Source organism: Mercenaria mercenaria, chromosome 6 (assembly GCF_021730395.1).
Source record: "Mercenaria mercenaria strain notata chromosome 6, MADL_Memer_1, whole genome shotgun sequence".
Classification (NCBI taxonomy): domain Eukaryota; kingdom Metazoa; phylum Mollusca; class Bivalvia; order Venerida; family Veneridae; genus Mercenaria; species Mercenaria mercenaria.
The window spans coordinates 69,573,631-69,593,061 of record NC_069366.1 but is presented as its reverse complement, the minus strand read 5'-3'; the positions used below and the strand labels follow the sequence as shown (position 1 = coordinate 69,593,061).

General features: G+C 33.9%; 1 protein-coding gene across 1 annotated transcript; it reads right to left on the bottom strand.

Annotated features, from left to right (window-relative positions):
• Window positions 1-1,334: 1,334 nt before the first annotated feature.
• Window positions 1,335-7,147, bottom strand: LOC123548677 (uncharacterized). Its single transcript, XM_045336153.2, has 3 exons — window positions 6,880-7,147; window positions 5,764-5,957; window positions 1,335-1,987 (listed from the first exon to the last, which is right to left on the bottom strand). The coding sequence occupies exons 1-3, from the start codon at window positions 7,089-7,091 to the stop codon at window positions 1,689-1,691; spliced, it is 705 nt and encodes a 234-aa protein (XP_045192088.2). The 5' UTR covers window positions 7,092-7,147; the 3' UTR covers window positions 1,335-1,688.
• Between the last annotated feature and the right edge of the window lie 12,284 nt (window positions 7,148-19,431).

Sequence of the window (19,431 nt, the reverse complement as noted above, 5' to 3'; positions counted from 1 at the left end):
TTGAAATATTTAAATTTTTTGTCTCATAACTGCTTTGTTTTAGGTTTCCAGGTAGAATTTGACAAGCCATTTAAAATAAACACATGTAAGTTACAAATTTAAAGATTACATGTCTTTTAACGACGCTGCAGTAGTCAAGTTCAAACGGTTTTACTACAAAAACGCTTCGGTGAACGTTTTTCTATTTTGGCATAGATATTAACAACATAATGAATTTTCACATACAAAAATTTAGCAAAAATTCCACGGGCCAATTTTTTTGCAAAATGGTCAGAATCGATTTTCTTCCTGAATTTTCTTAAACAACCAAATGTCTGTTTTCGAACCCCCTTCGAAAATTCGGAAGAAAATACCTGTTCATGTTAATAACATAAGAAAATTTCTTTATTCTGTCGTTTGATATATATCTTAATGCATTGACGCCAACAATCGCTTGTTGTATCGAGTTTTATACTATTTTAGTGCTACCCTTAACGGACGTAAAAAAGCGCGAAAACGGGTCATGTTTTTCGACGTCATGGTAACGTCATACGCATGTTTATTGCTCTAAAAAAATGATGATATCAATTGGAAATATCTTCAAGTTTATTTTTGGGATTTTAAAACAATCAGCAAATCTTAAATTTTGACAAAGTACCATTCCCCCTTAAAGTACATTTTAAAAACAATTTTACAAGTTTAAATTTCTAATTTTTACAGTTTCTATTACTAGCACTATTAGACAAAGCAAATACTTTCTGTTCATTCAATCGCTTAAATTGTTTACTAATCTTGACCATAACTGTACAACTGTTTTCTTATCCTTACAAGTCATTGGTTGCCACCCAAAATCACCATTTACTGCAACATTTGGTGTATATTTGCCTACATTCAGAAAATATCTAGCTGCTCTATGTTAGACATCATTAATGCAGTTGAAATCTTCAACAGCCCATATACCAGAACCATAGGTGATAATCGGTTGACTCGTAAAGCTTAGTAAACGCCTGATACGGAAAACCACCAACTCAACGTGCCTCCGCTATAGGTAAAGCAACGGCTGTCCCAAGCAGTCTTCGCTACACATTTTGCTGTGACTCAGTCAAAACTAGACCAAGGTACTTATACTGAGAGGCATACTCAACTACTGGATCCCCACATCTAAAGGCAAAATTACTTCTACTGATAAACGGATTTCTTAAATGTACTATCTTTGATTTGTCAACATATATATTCATTCTATTATCAACACGTCAAGTATTAAATAGATTCAGTAGACATTATTGCAGATTTTCAGGATTATCTGTTATCAATACTATATCATCAGCAAACAACAAAATTTAACAGCGTACCACCAATATAAATACCTTTATTCATTGAATCTAGCTAAACAGCAAGGTCATTTATATACAGATTAAACAGCATTGGTGATAATGCAAACACTTGCTCAATTCTGTGTTTACATGGAGCCATTCTGTAAGAAAGCTGTTAACAATTGTGGGCATAACATTATTGTACAAACTTTTTATGGCATTTAATAACTTATTCTCTAAAACATTATCTAATTTACACCATACAATTTGCCAATTTATACAGTCATAAGCCTTCCTTTAGTCTATAAATGAACAATTTGTCGACAACTTCATTTTCCGCCGTGTACCAGCTAGCACGTCCTTCACTCCAGTAAAGGTTAAACATGTGGATGACTGTCAAACAGTTTTGCGTTCATATTCATGAATTTTGCGGAAGCGTTTACAGTTGCGATTTAAGAAATTTGAAATAAATCCTTTCCTTCTACAAAATATATACATTACAATCGATATTAGCAATATGATACAAAACACTAAAAATTTATGATCTTCAATAAAACAAATACTAAATGAATCTTGTCCGCACCAAGAACAGTCATGAGATAGTAGTGCATATCTGGCAAAACTATCCAGAGACAACACACGGATATCGTCCTGGCACGGGTAGTTCAGATATCTTCCCATCATGAAACTTGGACCTGTAATAGTAATGACAAGGGCATTTGTTACTAAATGTGGTCTATTAAAATCCCACTGAAGTATCAATGTCAACAGTTACAATACAGTGTGTGCATAGCCCCGCTTAGCTCATTAGGGAGAGTGAGTTCGATCCCCAGGCGGGGTGCATGTTCTCCGTGACGATTTGATAAAAGACATTGTGTCTGATATCATTCGTCCTCCACCGCTGATTCAAGTGGGGAAGTTGGCAGTTACTTGCGGGGAACAAGTTTGTACTGGTACAGAATCCAGAAACACTGGTTAGGTTAAAGGCGATCGCGGTAGTTTTTTCGGACGGGTCGATATTTACCCCAACACCGTGCCAATTCCCGTACCATACCCATACCGTACATCCGTATTAGTGAACTATAGGTTTTGTTCGGGAAAAGGCGGAAACTTTCATTATTCTATGACATCAAATTAATTCAGAAACACGTAAAAACCCGCTGATTAAGAAATGTGCCGTTTGATAATTTGATATATCTCTAGGTCACTTGCTCAAACACTGAAATGGTGTCCGTAGCATTTGTCGAGAAGTCTTTAACCTGCACTCTTCAGACTTAGTGGGGTGATTGGCTATATGGAGTGGATAACACCTATTGCTTTTAAGATAAATTAAAAAGGTTTTTGAAGTGGCGGCCAAAAATGATTTTTTTCCTTTTGAAATCCCAGAAAAAACCCAAAAATTTTTTCTTCAGCCACCTTTTCCGGGGTTTTTTATTCCAGTTTTTCCCTTTGGGTAAGCCCCTTTGGGGCCCATTTGATCTCTTTTTAAACTATCTCTGCCTTAAGCTTGGACAAGTACAAAAATTCGGCCAAGGTTTGGCGAAAAAATTTCCCTTGTTTGACATAAAAATTGGGTTAAACGATTTCGTCCCAAAACCTGCTTATAAAATTCCCCACACCTCACCCCGGTTTTTGTAACTTGTTTTAAACCAAATCTAAATGGCGACCTTTAATTTTTCTTTTTTTTTTAGATTAGGTAACATAAAAAAATTGTTTGTGCGGGTTTTTTAAATTAATTCTTTTTATGTAAAACCGTTTAAAATGGGCAAAAAATCCAAAACTTAAAAACGAAAAAAATACCCCAAAAAACCCCCTTGGGTTCCCTAAAGTTTCGTTTTTTTAAAAAATCTATTTTAAGGAAAATTAAAATTGAAACAGGGCTGGTGCCAAAGTATTTTTTTTTAATTTTCTAATACATTTTAATTTGATCTTTTTATTACAAAAACTTTTTCATCAAAATCTATTTTTTGAAAAAAAAAATACGAAAAACTTAGCGAGGGGTTTTTAACTGCCCCCCGGGTTTAAAAACTGAAAAAAACTTTTAAAAAACCCGGCCCCGGGGGGGTTTTAAAAACAAAAAAAAAGAATCAAACATTTGGGGCATTGGAATGTAAACGTGGGAACCCTTTAAAATATTTTTTGGGGCCCATCTTAAGTTTTTGTACATGCCCTCTTATTCATTTTAAAATTTGGTAACCATGGTCTAGGTATTTACCAAAGAGAAAATTTTCCCATTTGTAAATTTTTGGATAAAAAGAAACAAAAAAACTCCCAGGGCTTAGGAAAAAAATCCTGTTACCGGATATGGGGTTTATTATGCTTTTTTGTTTTTTTTTGGGGTTTAAACCCCCCAATTTTTTAATAGATTTCAGGAAAGGGCGGGGGGCAAAAACCCTTACCAGGGGGTCCTTTCCTGGTTTTTGGGACAAAAAGAACTCCCAAATTTCCCCCATAAAATTATCAGAGGTGGAGGCCCGAAGGGTTTTTCGGGACAAAATTCTTTTACCCAATTTCGCCCACGGAGAACATACGCCTCCCCCTGGGATTAACTCGCAACCCCCCCGACCCGTAGCCCAACGCCCCTCCCTACTAAATTTTTGGGGGCGGTTTGGCTTAAATTATGGGGTTTAAATTTTTTTGGCGGGGTTGTGCCTTCTTGCCATAATGAACCCCTTAGTTTCGAAATTGCCCGACGGTTTTTGTCATTTTTGGGGTTTGGGGAAGGGCACGGGGTTTTTTCGTTTATTCCTTTTTTTTTTAATACCTTCGTTTCCCTTTTTTATCTCTGTATATTCTTTTTGCCTTTTTTCCCACTTTAATTATCAGACATTTCTATCGATCTTTTCATTCAACAATGCCCTCTTTTTTGGGGACAAATACCGTTTTTGTTTTAAGGGTTGCAAAACCCGGGGGGAATTTTTTTGACTGCCCCCGGGAAGGCCCGAGGTCACAAAATTTCCAAAGGGCTTCTGCAGACTTTAAATCCCCAAAAAAAACTTGTACTGTCACTATTTTTTGCATAAAAATTTGAAAAAAAGGTTTTAAATTTTTTTGGGTTTTCATTTGTGATGATTTTTGGGGGTTATGTTTTGGCATAAATTTTTTTTTTTTAAGTTTAAAATTTTTCTCGTGCGCCCCCCGTTTTATTTTATCTCGTGCCCCGGGGACATTTTAAATCTCCGCGCAGGGAATTTTTTCTCGTGCACAGACATCTTTACCCCGTGCCCCAAATACATCTCGTGGGTACGGCTTTACCCACGTGCGCCCCGGGACTTTTTTATGTAGGGCTCATTTACATTTATCCCCGTGCGACACTTTTTTTGCATTTGGAAAAAATTTGCTTGGGGCCACCGGTTTCCCAAAGGCCTCTTTACAAAACCCCACCGTGTTACTTTTTTTAATCAGAAACCATTATTTTTGCTTGTTTTCAGTGATTTGGGAAATTCTTCTGAGCTGACACTTCTAACCCTTCAGCGACCCTTTTTATAGAGATTTTGTTTGCTCGAACCTTTTCCCCCGAGTAAAGCACAAAGTTTTTTTTTCCAAAAATTCGGCAAAGTTATAACCTGGACACAAATTTAAAAGGGCTTTCATATGCAGGGAGGAACGAACGCTCCCCGCCCGTATCTTTTTGCCCTGTTTCTAATTTTTTCGGAAAAAGGGGTTTTTTTCCAAAAAATTACACATCGTTGGGCTGAGTGTCACTTAAGGGGGTGGGGGGGGAGTGAGCTTTTTTGTCTAGTAAAACTTCGTTTTAGACTGAAAAATGTATAATAACTATTCATTTACTATTACCGCATTTGTTCTCCAATCAAATTAATACAATCATGTCATTCCGGAAGCCGAAAATACAACGTTTGGCAGGGCGACGTTTTTCGGGGCAACATTCGGCTGAGCAAAATTCGGTGAGGAGACGTTCGACGGTGCGACGTTTGGTGGGTTAGCATAACGACGTTCGGCGGGACGACAGAACGAAATGACACAAATCAGCAGCTAAATATTTTTATATTTCTAAGTACAACTTTCATTTTTATCTTTTTGGGAGCGGGTTGCTGTTTATAGAAAAAATAACACTAGTTTGGTAATGAGCTCATGGAAGGCCGATGTGCCATGCTAATTTCCAAAAAATAAAATGAGGTAAGATGTCATGCGCACGAGATAAAATGCCGTGCGAATGAGATAAGATGTCTTGTTAACAAAACTACCATAAGCATGTATTGAGGGTTTTTATAAGTTTTTCTTTTCATTTCTCGTCATGACATTACCCATAATTTAGCATTTTAATTAACAATTCGGTACACAGGAACACGTTTTCAAGAATAATAACTTTATATTCGGGTAATTTTGAGAACATAAACATTTCAAGTACGGATGTGACAAGCTTTCAACATTTTTATGAATTCATTGAAACAAGCAAATAACCATTTTAGTTTATTTTAGTAAGTGTGCTAGAAGGGAAATCAAAGTTTACCTGTCGAAATCATAATGGTTGTGTGCTGGGACAGAAACCATCTATTTGAGGACGGCAATGCGTCTAATACGGATTTCATAAATGGATGTCGAGGTGTTATGCCGAAAAAATCCGTTGCAACCCTTGCATTTTCCTCAGCATACATGACGACGCTTTTATTTGTATTTGCCATATCTTCAGCAAGACCGAACAAACTACAATTGAAATTACCTCAGATTGGTTTCAATTAGATCATATTTTAATTTAGATGTTACAAAAGTAATTAATTTTTTCCTTCACCCATACTTTATATGTATAATTACGCTTTCTTTCAAAATATGTAATAAAAGTAAAAAGTTCACGTTGAAAGTACGAACAATTACCACATATATATGTAAACTAATTTTACATGTTTTGTTGATAAGTTACTGTGTTCTAAGTTTAAGAAAAGCTCCATCTTGACAAACAGAATGAATATGTACTACCACTTTCAAATATACAGTCAGTTTATAAATATATCCAGCCTAGTTCAATGTATTTGATACTGTTATTTTTCTTTCATTTTAAACCAATATCTAACCACAAAATATTTCAGTAAATTGTAAACGAGTTTATTTGCTTGTCATATTAAGACAACGCAAAACTCATACCACTGACAAAAACTTCATAAGAATAAAGTCGCGCAATATTTCCGCTAAGAACTCGTGCATATTTCCCGATACAAAGGTAATATATAAATATGAAACGATTTCAAAGGTTGATTCGACAAGAATGCATTATGTAACATTACCTGTATTAATCAATATTCTAAGTATAAATTTTTATTTTATAAAGCATTTTAACTTAAATCGGTGCTACGGGGCATGATTTTTAACCTCTAAACAATCAAAGTTCATGAAATCAGAACCATGTGCCAGTTTAGTAATTTTAACTTAAAAGATATCGTTTAGATGTATAGCATGCATCCATATAAAATATGAGTGAATTGGGTTTTACGGCGAATCGACGCAAAAAGGTAATATATCGCCGGCATCCATATAAAATAATATCAAATTAACTGTATGTCCATGAGAAGTTATGAAGAATAGAGTGTAAGTTCATCATTAGTCGTTGTAATTGTATAAATATTTACAGTACCTTTGTTTACAAGATATGTCCAAATCGATATACCATCCGCCATAATGGTACAATATAACATACTTAGCCACGTCTATCCGCTGAACCCAGTGGCCATATGACTGATAGAGAGTCAAAATACCCTGATGTTCTTTTGTAATGAGGTCTATAACCGCAGATTCATTCCATAATATGTATGTGAAATTCCTATGCTTGTTCTTCCATGTCATCATATTATTTTTGTGATCTGTTCTTATTGTCAGAGACTTTATCGGGAAAATAAATCTGATGTATGTAATTTGGGTTTTTGGTAAATTTTTACCCCCTTCATGCTGTTAAAATGCACCGCCTGTGTAATTTTTGGCGAACGTATCACAAACCTAAAATAAAATATTCCTTTTTTGGGAAACCGTAGGAATAAATCTTACTCCCAAAAAGCATACAGTTTTTTTAAAAATATATTAAAATTTTAAATTTTAACGAAAAATTTGGTTTTTAGCAATCTTACTTTAGATTATGTTACGTCGTACACATATCAATTTTTTAAAGGTTTTTTTCATTTTTAGATATATACTTTTTTTTAACAGTTTTTAAAATTGAGAATAACAAAATTTTAAAAACAAATTTTTCCCTTTTAAAGATATTTTTTTTTAAATTTCCCGTACAAACAAAAACAAAAACCCTGAGAACAAATTGTCCCCTATTTGAAATTTAAAAATCGATAGTCTGTAAAAAATTTAAAAAACTTTTCACACAGCTTATCAAACAATTTTAAATAGGAAATGACAAGGTTTTGAACTTTGGGAAAAAGGGAAATAAAGTTTTTGTGAAAAAATAAATTTTTTAAGATCCGGGTTAAACTAAACTTTAAATTTTTAAATCTCCAATTTTTTGGGGAATTTTTTAAGGGACATTTCCCCGGGAAAAATTTTTTTTTCCTTGCGTAAATAGGCCTACGCAACGGGCAAATTTTCCCGTTATAAACAAAAAACCTTTAAATTTTCCCTTTTAAAACCTTTTTTTGATAATCATTTTCTTTATTTTTTGGGAAATTTTTTTAAAATATTGCTGAATATACTAGAGGGGTTTTCCCGAATCTTTTGTTTTATTACCGGGCCGGTTATGGCTCTAACTTTAAACGTTATGCGAAAAATTTAAAAAATAGTGTTTTTCCCCCAACGTAATTTAAAAAAAATTTGTATTTTGAAAATTTTTTTTCCCATCTGTCTTTAAAAAAAATTTTTTTTAAAGATTTTTGGACCTTTAACAACCCCCTTTCCATTCGGAAAACTAAAATCCTTAGAACTTTTACAAAAACAAAAGAAATTTTTAATTTTAAAAAAATTAATCTAATTCCCGCTAACGAAAACCCACGGTAAAAATTTTTAGTAGTTTTAAAAAAACCCCTATTTTTTGCATTTATCCTGGCCCCCAAAGTTACAAAAAATGTCTTTAACCAAAAATTTTTGGAGGGTCTGAGTTTATTGGACTCCCGGGAAAAAAAATTTTGCAAATTTTTGGTGCGGACCGAAAAAGATGGGTCCAAAGGTCGCCGCAAAAATTCTTAACATCTGTTTTCCGGAATAAAAGAGGATTTTCCGGGCCCTGTCCCTTTTTTTTTTGCCGCTAAAAAGGCTTTTTTTTCCCTGTAAAAATCCAGCAAAAATTGAAAAAAGGTTTTCGCGACCACAGCAACAGAAAATCAAAATTTTGTTCGTAGTACGAAAAAAAATTTTCCAAAAAAATTTACAAATTCTTGTTCATTTCTCCATTTTTAAAGGGAATTTGGAATTTTGTTTCGTACGTCGGGAAAAATCCTGGGGTTCGTACTTTTGAACAATTTTTTCCCCTATTCCCTATTATTTTTCAGTTCTGATATCAGTTAAACAGCCGATTTTTTCGTACTCCGAACAAAACCCAAAAATGTTTTAAAATTTTTCTTTTTCTTTCTCACTATCATTTGTTCCTACCATGAACACCGGTTTTTGTTTCGTACGTACGAAACAATTGGAAAAACTGAAAAAAATTTTTTTCAAAAAAAAAAATGAATTTTGGAATTTGGTTGTACGCGAAAAACCCCTGCCATAATATTTTTCTTTTCGTTTTTCGTTCAAACGCCCAATTTGTTCGGACTAGAAAAATTCCAAAATGTTTTAAAAAATTTTTTTTTTCATTTCTCACTAATTTGTTCGACGTACGAAAAAAATGAGGAACTGAAAAGTTTTTTTTTTTAAAAAAAAAATGAAAATTTGGTTTTTGTCGTACGACGAAAAAACCCTTCCATATATTTTTCTTTGTATTCTGTTCAAAACAGCCCAGATTTTTCGGACTAAAAAAAATTCCAAATGCAAAAAAATTTTCTTTTTTTTCTCACTTCTTTTCGTACATCGAACTTTGGTTTTGTTGTACGACAACAAATGAAGAATAAAAAGAATTTTTTCTTAAAAAAAAAGCAATATGATTTTTTTCGGACTCGAACAAATCCTGCCCCATTTATTTTTCATTCTGATTTCGTTCGAACGCCCAATTTGCTCGGACGTACAAACAAATTTCCAAAGTGCTTTAAAAATTCCAAATTTTTATCATTTGTTCGTACGTTTAAAAAATGAAAAACTAAAAAAGAATTTTTCTTAAAAAAATAAATTTTGGGAAATTTTTGGGTTCGACGTAAAAACAATCCGCCCATTTTTTTTTCAATTCTGTATTCTTTTCAAACAGCCCAGATTTGTTGGGGACGTACGAACAAAATTCCAAATGTTTTAAAAATTTCTTTTTCTTTTCTCACTACATTTTCAACGTACGACAAATGGGGATGAAAAAGAATTTATTTTTTTAAAAAAAATGCAATTTGGAATTTTTTTCGTACGTAGGACAAACCTTTCCATTTTATTTTTAAATTCTGATATACTGCCCCAACAGCCCAATTGTTGAGTACAACAAAATTAAAAGTTTTAAAAAATTCTTTTTCATTCACAATCGTTTTCGTAAAAGCGTTTGAATTTTCCCACTATTTAAATTTTGGACACATAGACAAAGCAACTTTCCCTTCAAATTTTTGAAGCTTTTTTTATCATTACTTAAATGAGGAGTGAGTTGGGTTTTACGGGGAATCGACACAAAAAGGGCAATACCCGAGAAGAAGTCATATTGCAAACGCCAACGTAAAGCAGAAACTTGATGTAAAAAGAAAGAAACCCAAAAAAATCCATGTAAAAAGTAAAAAAATATGGGGATGTAAAACAAATCTAAAAACCCCTTTAGGTAAAAAAAGAAAAAATACTAAAAACATTATTAAAAAGTTATAACGGTGTGTTTTCATATCACTGCAAAACTAATAATATTTCAAGGTAAACAAAATATGAAATGTTAGATTTTTGTATTTTCCCATCTCTTTTAAAAAAAATAAAAATTTTCCCACTGAAATGTTTTTAAATAACCTTTTCAAAAATTTAACGTCATAAAAGTACCGCGCTGTGTGCAAAGTCCACTCGTCGTTAGAATATGTTTAAAAGTTACGGGTTTTTGCTGGGACACATTCGGGTTTATCTTCTTTATTTGAAAGATAAGAATGATCAAAGGGCAGACCTATTTGACGCGGAAAAACAATTCTTCCTGCGAACAGATCTGTTTCCCTGGGGGCCCTTCCCCCTGAGTAGGTTTGTATCATAAGTTTATTGAATAAGCCTGTCCCTGACGTTGCCCTTTAGATAAAAAATTTTTTCTTAGCTTAAAAAGGTGATTTCTTTTCATAAAGGGCTTCGCCCCAATACAGTAAGATGTGGGTGGCTAATGGGAAAGGGATCGGCCCCCTATCCAGGGGCAGACCTTGACTTCTCTATACACCATATGGTATTCCGGAGCGGACTCGGAGTGGTTTCCCAAAAGCTTGAAGCTTTCCCAATCGAGCTAAAAACAAATTGGATAAACAAATACGTAACGTGAGCAGTATTTTAATTGATCTTGGATTAACGCTTCAACGAGTTTATGAAAAGGAGCCGTATTCATAAAGCATCTTAAGTATAAGTTTTGACTTAAGTTGAAGATTTTACTTAAGTTTTGTGGTGATTTCAGCTTAAGTCTAAGTAAAAAACTAAAGTCCTATTCATAAAACAGCTTAATCTTAAGATACGTAAGAAATGACTTAAGTCAGAAAAACAAAATAGCGTCGTGAGTACGATTAAAGTGTTGTTTTTCCAGATAAAAGCACTTTAAACATAATTGTGCATGTTGTATCTGTCTGAAATTAATGTTGTTTTTGTAATGTTTTCGTCCAAAATAAAAGCCAAGAATTACTTATTAATTGTTTTATGAATAACAAATATCCTTAAGTAAAATAAATTTCTTACTTAAGTAAATAATCAATTTCTTATACTGAAGATGCTTTATGAATAAGGCCCCAGGAATATTTCTTATAATATTAGTGTGGAGGGATTTCTCCCAGTTTGAAAATAAACGACTGGTATGCCGATTTCTTTTAAATGGTGTACCAATACTTCTGTTTCTGGGCTATATTAACTAGCTGTTGGACACCCTTCACTTGCAACATACTTCGAGTGAAGCAACATTTAAGTATCATCTTCCTCTTGGTTTGGTTTGAAAAAAGATCTTTTACATGATGTAATACAGGCAACTTTGTCTCCAAAACCACAACTAACAACAACAGTTTGCTAATCGAAAGAATATCAGTAGAGTTTTGAGCAAGATATAAAGCGAGAAATGTTTGTTAGCTCTCTCTTAAAACTGGTGTTTCCAGGTATTTGTTCATAGTAAATCTTCATTTTAGGCTGAATAATGAATGCCTTTGTGCCCGACTGGTCCAAACCCTTTTTTATCCTCCTCTGTGACTTGCACTTTGGTCCACGGATAGATCAAAACTATATGTACTGCATTTGAACCATTGCTCTTTGATAAAATATACTGCCAAAACGACTCTGCCATTTCTCTGTACACTGGCAAGGGTCTGGTTTAGTTGCTGAAGTATATGGATCACTGCCGTGCCTCATAAATTATGCCCTCTACAAAAGTTCAAAGAAGTCAATACATTATCAGCAACACGCTCTTCTAATTAAGACATGAAATCGGCTTTTTTTGAGAGAACCATATCTCCACTGTCTGTGAATAGGCTTGATTGTACTGGAGCACTTTCAAATCCAATCACTCTGTGGAGGGAGACTTTTTTTAGTGAATTGATTGCAAGCAGCCGCTAATACATCTCTTCTCCATCAATTTGTAAATTAAATTAGCCCTCCCGCGAAACTTTTTACACTTAACAACTTTTTGTTTTGTAGCCATTATTTTAGCGCCAACCTTTGAGACAGGAGACAAAAACTCTTCCAGGAACGGTAGTCTACCAATTTTACCTGCTCGATTACACAGAAGGTTCTCTTCGGAATGTTACTAATCGAGCGAACAGAATGGTCAAAATGGCTGCCCCCGTCATGACGTTTTTAAGCCTTCTTTTAGACGATGACGATTGCGAGAAATCAAATAGCCTCAACTCACAAACAAATAACAGTTCTGACATAAATCTGTGCAAGCATGTAAGTGGCAGAAAAAAAATCCAAAAGTACATTCAAATGTCTAATGCTACGTAATGAAAGAAATGTACTAGTATTCGGACAAAATATATTCGATACGTCTGTGTTTTATTTGACATAATTTTGACTATCAAATCCAGTAAAAATGTTGAGTCCTATGATGAGAGTCTCCTGTACAATAAGGTTTTTTTTTCTTTCTAAACAGTTATCCAGTTAAGATCCCTGGTGATATCAGTCAGTATTCCACTGTCTTAAAGGCATGAAATATCACAGTACATTCTGTAATTGTGAGCTTATAAATGATCGTACAATGTCATGCTTCAGGCATTTTTTCCATTGGTTTCACTTTTTTTCAGAATCAGAGAGGATCGTGAGAAGGTTACCGGATATGTAGAAAATGTTATCCCAAACTACCTACCAGATGACTTTAAAAGGATGTTCCGAGTTTCAAACTTTTGGGTTATGTTTCCAGATCTGAAGAATTTGCTTTGAGAAATCCAAACAGAGGAAGATCCCAGATTCCTTTAGAGAAAGTACTGTTAATTGTATTATGTTATTTTGGTACACAGGAATCAGCACAAAGTATTTCTGACAGATTTGGAGTACAACAGTCTACATTTTACAAGTACCAAGAAAAAGTGATGGACTATTTTGTAATATTTATGTAGTCGGTTCATTGTGTGGCCAAAGGAAGATGAAAAAATGAGATCAATAGAAATTTCCAATCAAAGAAAGGCTTCCCGGGCGTTATTGGGACATTGGATGGGTCACATTTCCTATTACACCACCAATAGACAGACAGGGAGAGTACATCACAGAAAAGGCTTCCACTCAGTTGTGCGCAGGCAGTCTGTAGGCATGATAAAAGATTCACACATATCTACTGCGGTTGGCCAGGGCGAGTACATGACGCCAGAGTTTATCGGAACTCTGATATTTACAGTAACCTTAATGAACTATGTGGACATAATCATATTCTTGGAGACGGAGCATACCCAAATAGTAAGATGTCTTTTGACCGCATACAGAGATACTGGTCATTTGACAGCACCACAGAAATGTACAATAAAATACATTCTAGTACAAGATGTATAATTGAAAACAGCTTTGGATTACTTAAAGGAAGATTTAGGCGTCTCCAGCATATTATATATATAATATTGAGAAAGTTGTGAAAGTGATAGTGAGTTGTTGTGTGTTTTGCACAATATGTGCATCATGAATCTGATGAGTTAGACGATATATATGACGATCATGTGGATGATAATCCAGATTGTCCACTACAATATCGCATGAAGATGCTGAAGGAACACTGAAACGTATACTTATTACAAGACAGTTGTCATCTTAAGTAGTTTGCTGCTGTAAACATAGTAAACATTGCCTAGTTTTTTGTTTCGTTAAACAGCCACTAGTATTAGAAATAGTATTGGAAGCTAGGCATTTAGAAGTCTTACATACATACAATGTATAATGTGAAAAGGCATAAATACAAAGCTGAACGCATTTGTCTTTAGACTCGTTATGATATTATGCCAATCAAGTGAAGTCAAATACCAGAGATCCCAGAGGGATCTTGGCGTCCACAGAGTCATGTGACCTTGACCTTTGACCTAGTGACCTCATTCTCAGGTGGGACACGGCACTGTGGAATCACTGTGACCAAGTTTCATTAAAAATCCACTCAGTAGTACCAATTTTTAAGCTAGGCAATTTCAGAAAGTGCTTGTTCATAAAATGATGTAAAATAAAAAAAATTTCTTAACTTTAAGCATATTTGAAAAGTTCTACCAATGGACTATCAGGGGCAATGTCACAGTTGGTAAAGCCACATAGACACATCGTTTAAAGCCGCAGTGCACAAAGGTTGAGGTCACAATACAATTTTCACAAGGAGCAGTTGAGATGATCATATGTCAACTCATTTAGACATATCTATGGGGGGCCGTTTTACTATTTTATAGGCTTTTTTTTGATAACAAAAAATCTTTTTCTTGATATCAAAAATTCGATTTCTTGATATCAAAAATTCCTTTTCTTGATATCAGAAATCATTTCTTCATATCAAAAAATCAGTCACATTTTTTGATATCAGAAAATCGATTCTTGATATCAAGAATTCATTTTCGATATCAAGAAATCGATTTTTTTTTGATATCAAAAATTCGAGTTTTTGATATCAGAATTCATTTTCTATATCCCAAAAAATGCTGTCCATTTTCTGATAGCAAAAAATAGAATTTTTGGTATCAGGAAATGAATTTTTGATATCAAAAAGATGTTATTTTCTTGATATCAAGAAAACGAATTCTTGATATCAAGAAATGATTTTCTGATATCAAAAAATTGATTTCTTGATCAAGAAATCAAGCCTATTTTTTGATATAAAAATTCGGGACTTCACGATCTAAATATAGATGGACTGAACAGGATCTATAGAATTTATAACCCCGCTATGGAACGCCTAGACTGTCTTGACATGATGATTATTACTTCATCATGTGCATTTCCCAATATAAATTTGGTACAAAATTTTAATCTTTCTTGTAGATAAAACAGTTTGTTATGTACATTTACTAGTTTGTCCGTTTACATTCCTTAGTTTGTGTTGTGAATTCACCAGTTTGTGCTGTACAATAGATAGTTTCCGCCCGCTTAGCTCTGTAAGTAAGAGCGTTGGTTACGGATCGCGCGGGCGCGAGTCCGATCCTCGGGTGGGGGGCATGTTTCTCCGTGACTATTTGATAAATGACATTGTGTCTGAAATTATTAGTCCTCCATCTCTGATTTATGTGGGGAAGTTGGCAGTTACTTGCGGAGAACAGGTTAGTACTGGTACAGAATCCAGGACCACTGGTTAGGCTAACTGCTTGCCGTTACATGACTGAAAACTGTTGAAAAATGGTGTTAAACCCAAAACAAACAAAAAAACCCCAATCGTCATGTGCATTTTCCAATATATTCGGTATAAATTATAATTTGTCTTGTACATTAAACAATTTGTTATGTACATTTACTAGTTTGTCCGGTAAGTTTCGTAGTTTGTGTTGTGCATTCACTAGTTTGTACTGTCCAACAGATAGTTCGTCATGTTCTTTTCTTAATATGTTCGGTACTAATCATATTTGTTGTGTAGATAAAACAGTTTGTTATGTACTTAACTACTCTGTTCGGTACATTTCTTAGTTTGTGTTGTGCATTTACTGGTTTTTTGCTGTCCAATTAATAGTTCGTTAGGGTGCTTTTCCCAATAATTATTTTCGGTACAATCATAACTTGTCTTGTAGATAAAGCAGTTTGTTATGTTTTAGTAAACAGATATGTATTAATTATCTTTTCAAAGTTTCCGAAAATAGATAATTACCGAAAAGAACTTATTTAACATAAGTAGTATATTTGTTGTATGTATGAGAATCCACTTGTAAAGACAAAAATTGTAAGGGTACACGTTGTGTAATTTAACATGAAATCGGATATTTTAAGCAATTGCAGCACAAACTGGCGAATGCACAACACAAATTAATAAATGTACCGGACAAATTAGTAAAACAAACTGTTTTATCTACATAACAAATTATGATTTGTACCGAACATATTGGGAAAAGCACATAACGAACTATTAATTGGACAACACAAACTAATGTATGGACATCACAAACTAATAAATGTACCGACAAACTAGTAACTGTACATAACAAACAGTTTTGTCTACAAGACAAGTTATAGTGAGTGAGTGAGTTGGGTTTTACGGCGAATCGACACAAAATGGTCATATATCGCCGAGAAGAAGTCATATTGCAAACGCCAACTGTAAAGCCGTAAACATGATGTAAAAATGTAAAGCATACCTAAAAAACATCTATGTAAAAATGTAAAAACACTATGTGAATAATGTAAAACATATCTAAAAGCATCCATGTAAAAATGTAAAGCATATCTAAAACAGTAATGTAAAAAGTATGTACGTGTGTTAAAATATCAGCTGCAAACATAATAATATTGCAAGATGTAAATAAAAATAAGAAGTGTTATATCTTTGATATATTCCTATCTGCTTTAAAAACGATAAAATATTTCCAACTTAAACGTTGTCAAATAATTCTCTCAAAGATTGAACGTCATAATATGTACTGCGTTGTGTAGCAAAGTCCACACAGTCGATTAAAATGTGTTTAGTAGTTAGCGGTGTTTGACATGGTACACATTCGGGTTGATCTTCTTTATTCAAAAGATAAGAGTGAGTCAAACGGGAAATGACCTATTCGACAGCGAGAAAGAACAACTTCCTCCTGCGAACAGATCTGTGTCCCTTGGTGCCATTCCCCTAGAGTAGGTTTGATATCATGAAGTTTATTGAATGAAGCACGGTTCCAAATGATGACTGCCATTTAGATAAAATGTATTTCTTTTATATTGGGCTTAAAATCGGTATGTGGTAATTTTTCAAATAAATTGTGATAATAAAAGGGATTTCTTTGCTGCAATATCAGCATCCTCGTTTCCATGAATACCAACATGACTAGGAATCCAACAAAATATGATAAATTTTTTTAAAGATAGTTCATGAAGCCTGAGAAGAATATTTTGAATGAATGGATTTTCCATATTTCGGTTATGAATTGACTGTAAAACAGAAAGCGAGTCGGAAAAGATAATAAATTTTTCTTCACTATTTTTTGATATAAAATTTAGAGCTAAATCAATAGCTTTGGCCCTCGGCTAAAAATGTTGTTGCATTATTTGGCAAACGTAATTTTGATTGATGAAGGAGGCTGACAGCAGCACACCCAAACCTTTGATTCATCATTTGAACCGTCTGTGTAAATTGCAAAATAGTCATTGTAAGTTGATTTGATTTCATGATATTTGGACTTGAATATTTCAGGGCTTGTTTCAGACTTTCTAAAGGCAGTTTTCAAATCGAAAAGAACTGTAGGGTATGAAGGGTCCATGGTGGTGCATCTGGAATTGAATTTTCTTTAATACCATCGAATTTGAAGTCAGTTTCATTCATAGAAGATTGTATGCGAAATCCAAACGGTTTGATTTGTTTTGGTTTTTTCCTCATATGAATCGGAGTACTTTGGTTTAAAATAATTTCATGAGCAGGATTGGATTTGTTGGCAGCCACTCTTAAAGCATATTGCAGTGAAAGTTTTTCTCGGCGTGTGTAAAGAGATGGTTTGTTTGCTTCAGCATATAAACTTTCAACTGGCGATGTTCGGAATGCACCAAGAGCAATACGAAGACCTTGATTATGTATGGTATCTAACATTTGTAAATAAGATTTTCCTGCGGACACCATAAACAATACAGCCGTAATCTAGCTTAGATCTAATTAAAGCCCTATAAAGTCTTAATAAAACCGTGCGATCGCTCCCCAATCAGTATTTGAAATTACCTTTAAACAGATTTAATGACTTCAGACTTTTTTGCTTTCAAGTATTTTATATGCGGTACAAACGAAAGCTTTTTATCAAAGATAACACCAAGAAATTTTGCTTCATCAACAACGGGTATTTTTGTACCTTTTTAAAAACAGCTCAGGGTCACAATGATGTTTCCGTAATTGGCAAAAGTGGACACATTGAGTTTTCGATTGGAAAATTTAAACCCATTTTCCATGGCCCAAGTTTGGACTTTATTCAAACACTGTTGTAATTGGCGTGCAAGTTGTACGCATTTTTTTTTGAACGATAACAAATCAAAAAATCGTCAACATATAAATAAACAAGTCTGTCCCTGGTAACAAACATTTCACAATATTATTAATTTTGATGCTAAAAAGTGTGACAGATAAAATTGAACCTTGTGGAACTCCCTGTTCTTGCTCAAAAGAGTCAGAAAGGGTATCACCAACACGTACTTTAAAACTTCGATCAGATAAAAATTGTGATATAAATGTTGGCAGACGACCTTTTAAACCTATGTCGTTAAGATCATTCATAATACCATATTTCCATGTAGTGTCATAAGCTTTTTCTAAATCGAAAAAGACAGACACTAGATGCTCTTTTTTAATAAATGCATCACGAATAAAATTTTCCAGTCGAACAAGATGATCGGTTGTGCTGCGTTGTTTGCGAAAGCCGCTTTGAAAGATTGTAATTAAACCTTGTGATTCAAGGTACCAAACTAGTCTAGAATTAATCATACGTTCCAGAGTTTTACATAAACAACTAGTAAGAGCTATCGGTCTATAAATTACTTGGGTTCGTGCTATCTTTTCCGGGTTTTTGTATGGGAATAACAATAGCTTCTCTCCAGGAGTCTGGAAAAATACCAGTTTTCCATGTAATATTGTAGATTTCAAGGAGGTCTAATGATTCTTGTGGTAAGTGTTATAAAAGTTGATAATGTATTTGCTTTGGACCAGCTGCAGTATCATGACATTTGTCTAAAGAGTCAAATAACTCTGTGATCGAAGAAGGTTTATTATAATCTTCCTCATTATTTGAATCAAAATTCAGAGGTTTGCTTTCTTTAGTTAATTTAATGTTTTGAAATATTTGGTCATAATTATGTGAAGAAGAGTTTTTTGACAAAGCTTCACCAAGAGTATTAGCAATGTCTTCTTTGGTAGATGCAGTAGTCTGGTCAGATTGTTTAAGATGATCAACATTTGAAGCTTTTCCTTTTCCACTTATTTTTCGAATCATTTCCCACACTTTTTTAACCGATGACCTAGAATTAAGTTTAGAAACGTATGAATGCCAGGAGTTTTTCTTTGCTTGTTTTATAGTTCTGCGAGCTTTTGCTCAGAGAATCTTAACTGATTGCAGATTGTCTTTTGTGGGTCGAATATTAAATTTTTTAACGGCCGCTCTACGTTTTCGAATGGCGGTCTTACAATCATCGTTATACTATGGTTTATTTTTTGATTTACCATTTCTTGAAGTTTTTGGAATGGACTTGTCTGCAATATCTGATAAAATAACAGAAAACCGATCAATAGGATCAAAAAAATTGGCGAAATTCTCCAAAGACAAATCATTTTTGCATAAATACTGATATTGCTGCCAGTCAGCTTTATTAA

Excerpts from the sequence above, each read along its gene's own strand:
- LOC123548677 (XM_045336153.2), bottom strand. The coding sequence starts at position 7,091 with ATGATGACATGGAAGAACAAGCATAGGAATTTCACATACATATTATGG. Across the intron at positions 5,958-6,879 it reads GACATATCTTGTAAACAAAG|TTTGTTCGGTCTTGCTGAAG; the intron begins GTACTGTAAATA and ends TTTCAATTGTAG. Across the intron at positions 1,988-5,763 it reads AACCATTATGATTTCGACAG|GTCCAAGTTTCATGATGGGA; the intron begins GTAAACTTTGAT and ends TTACTATTACAG.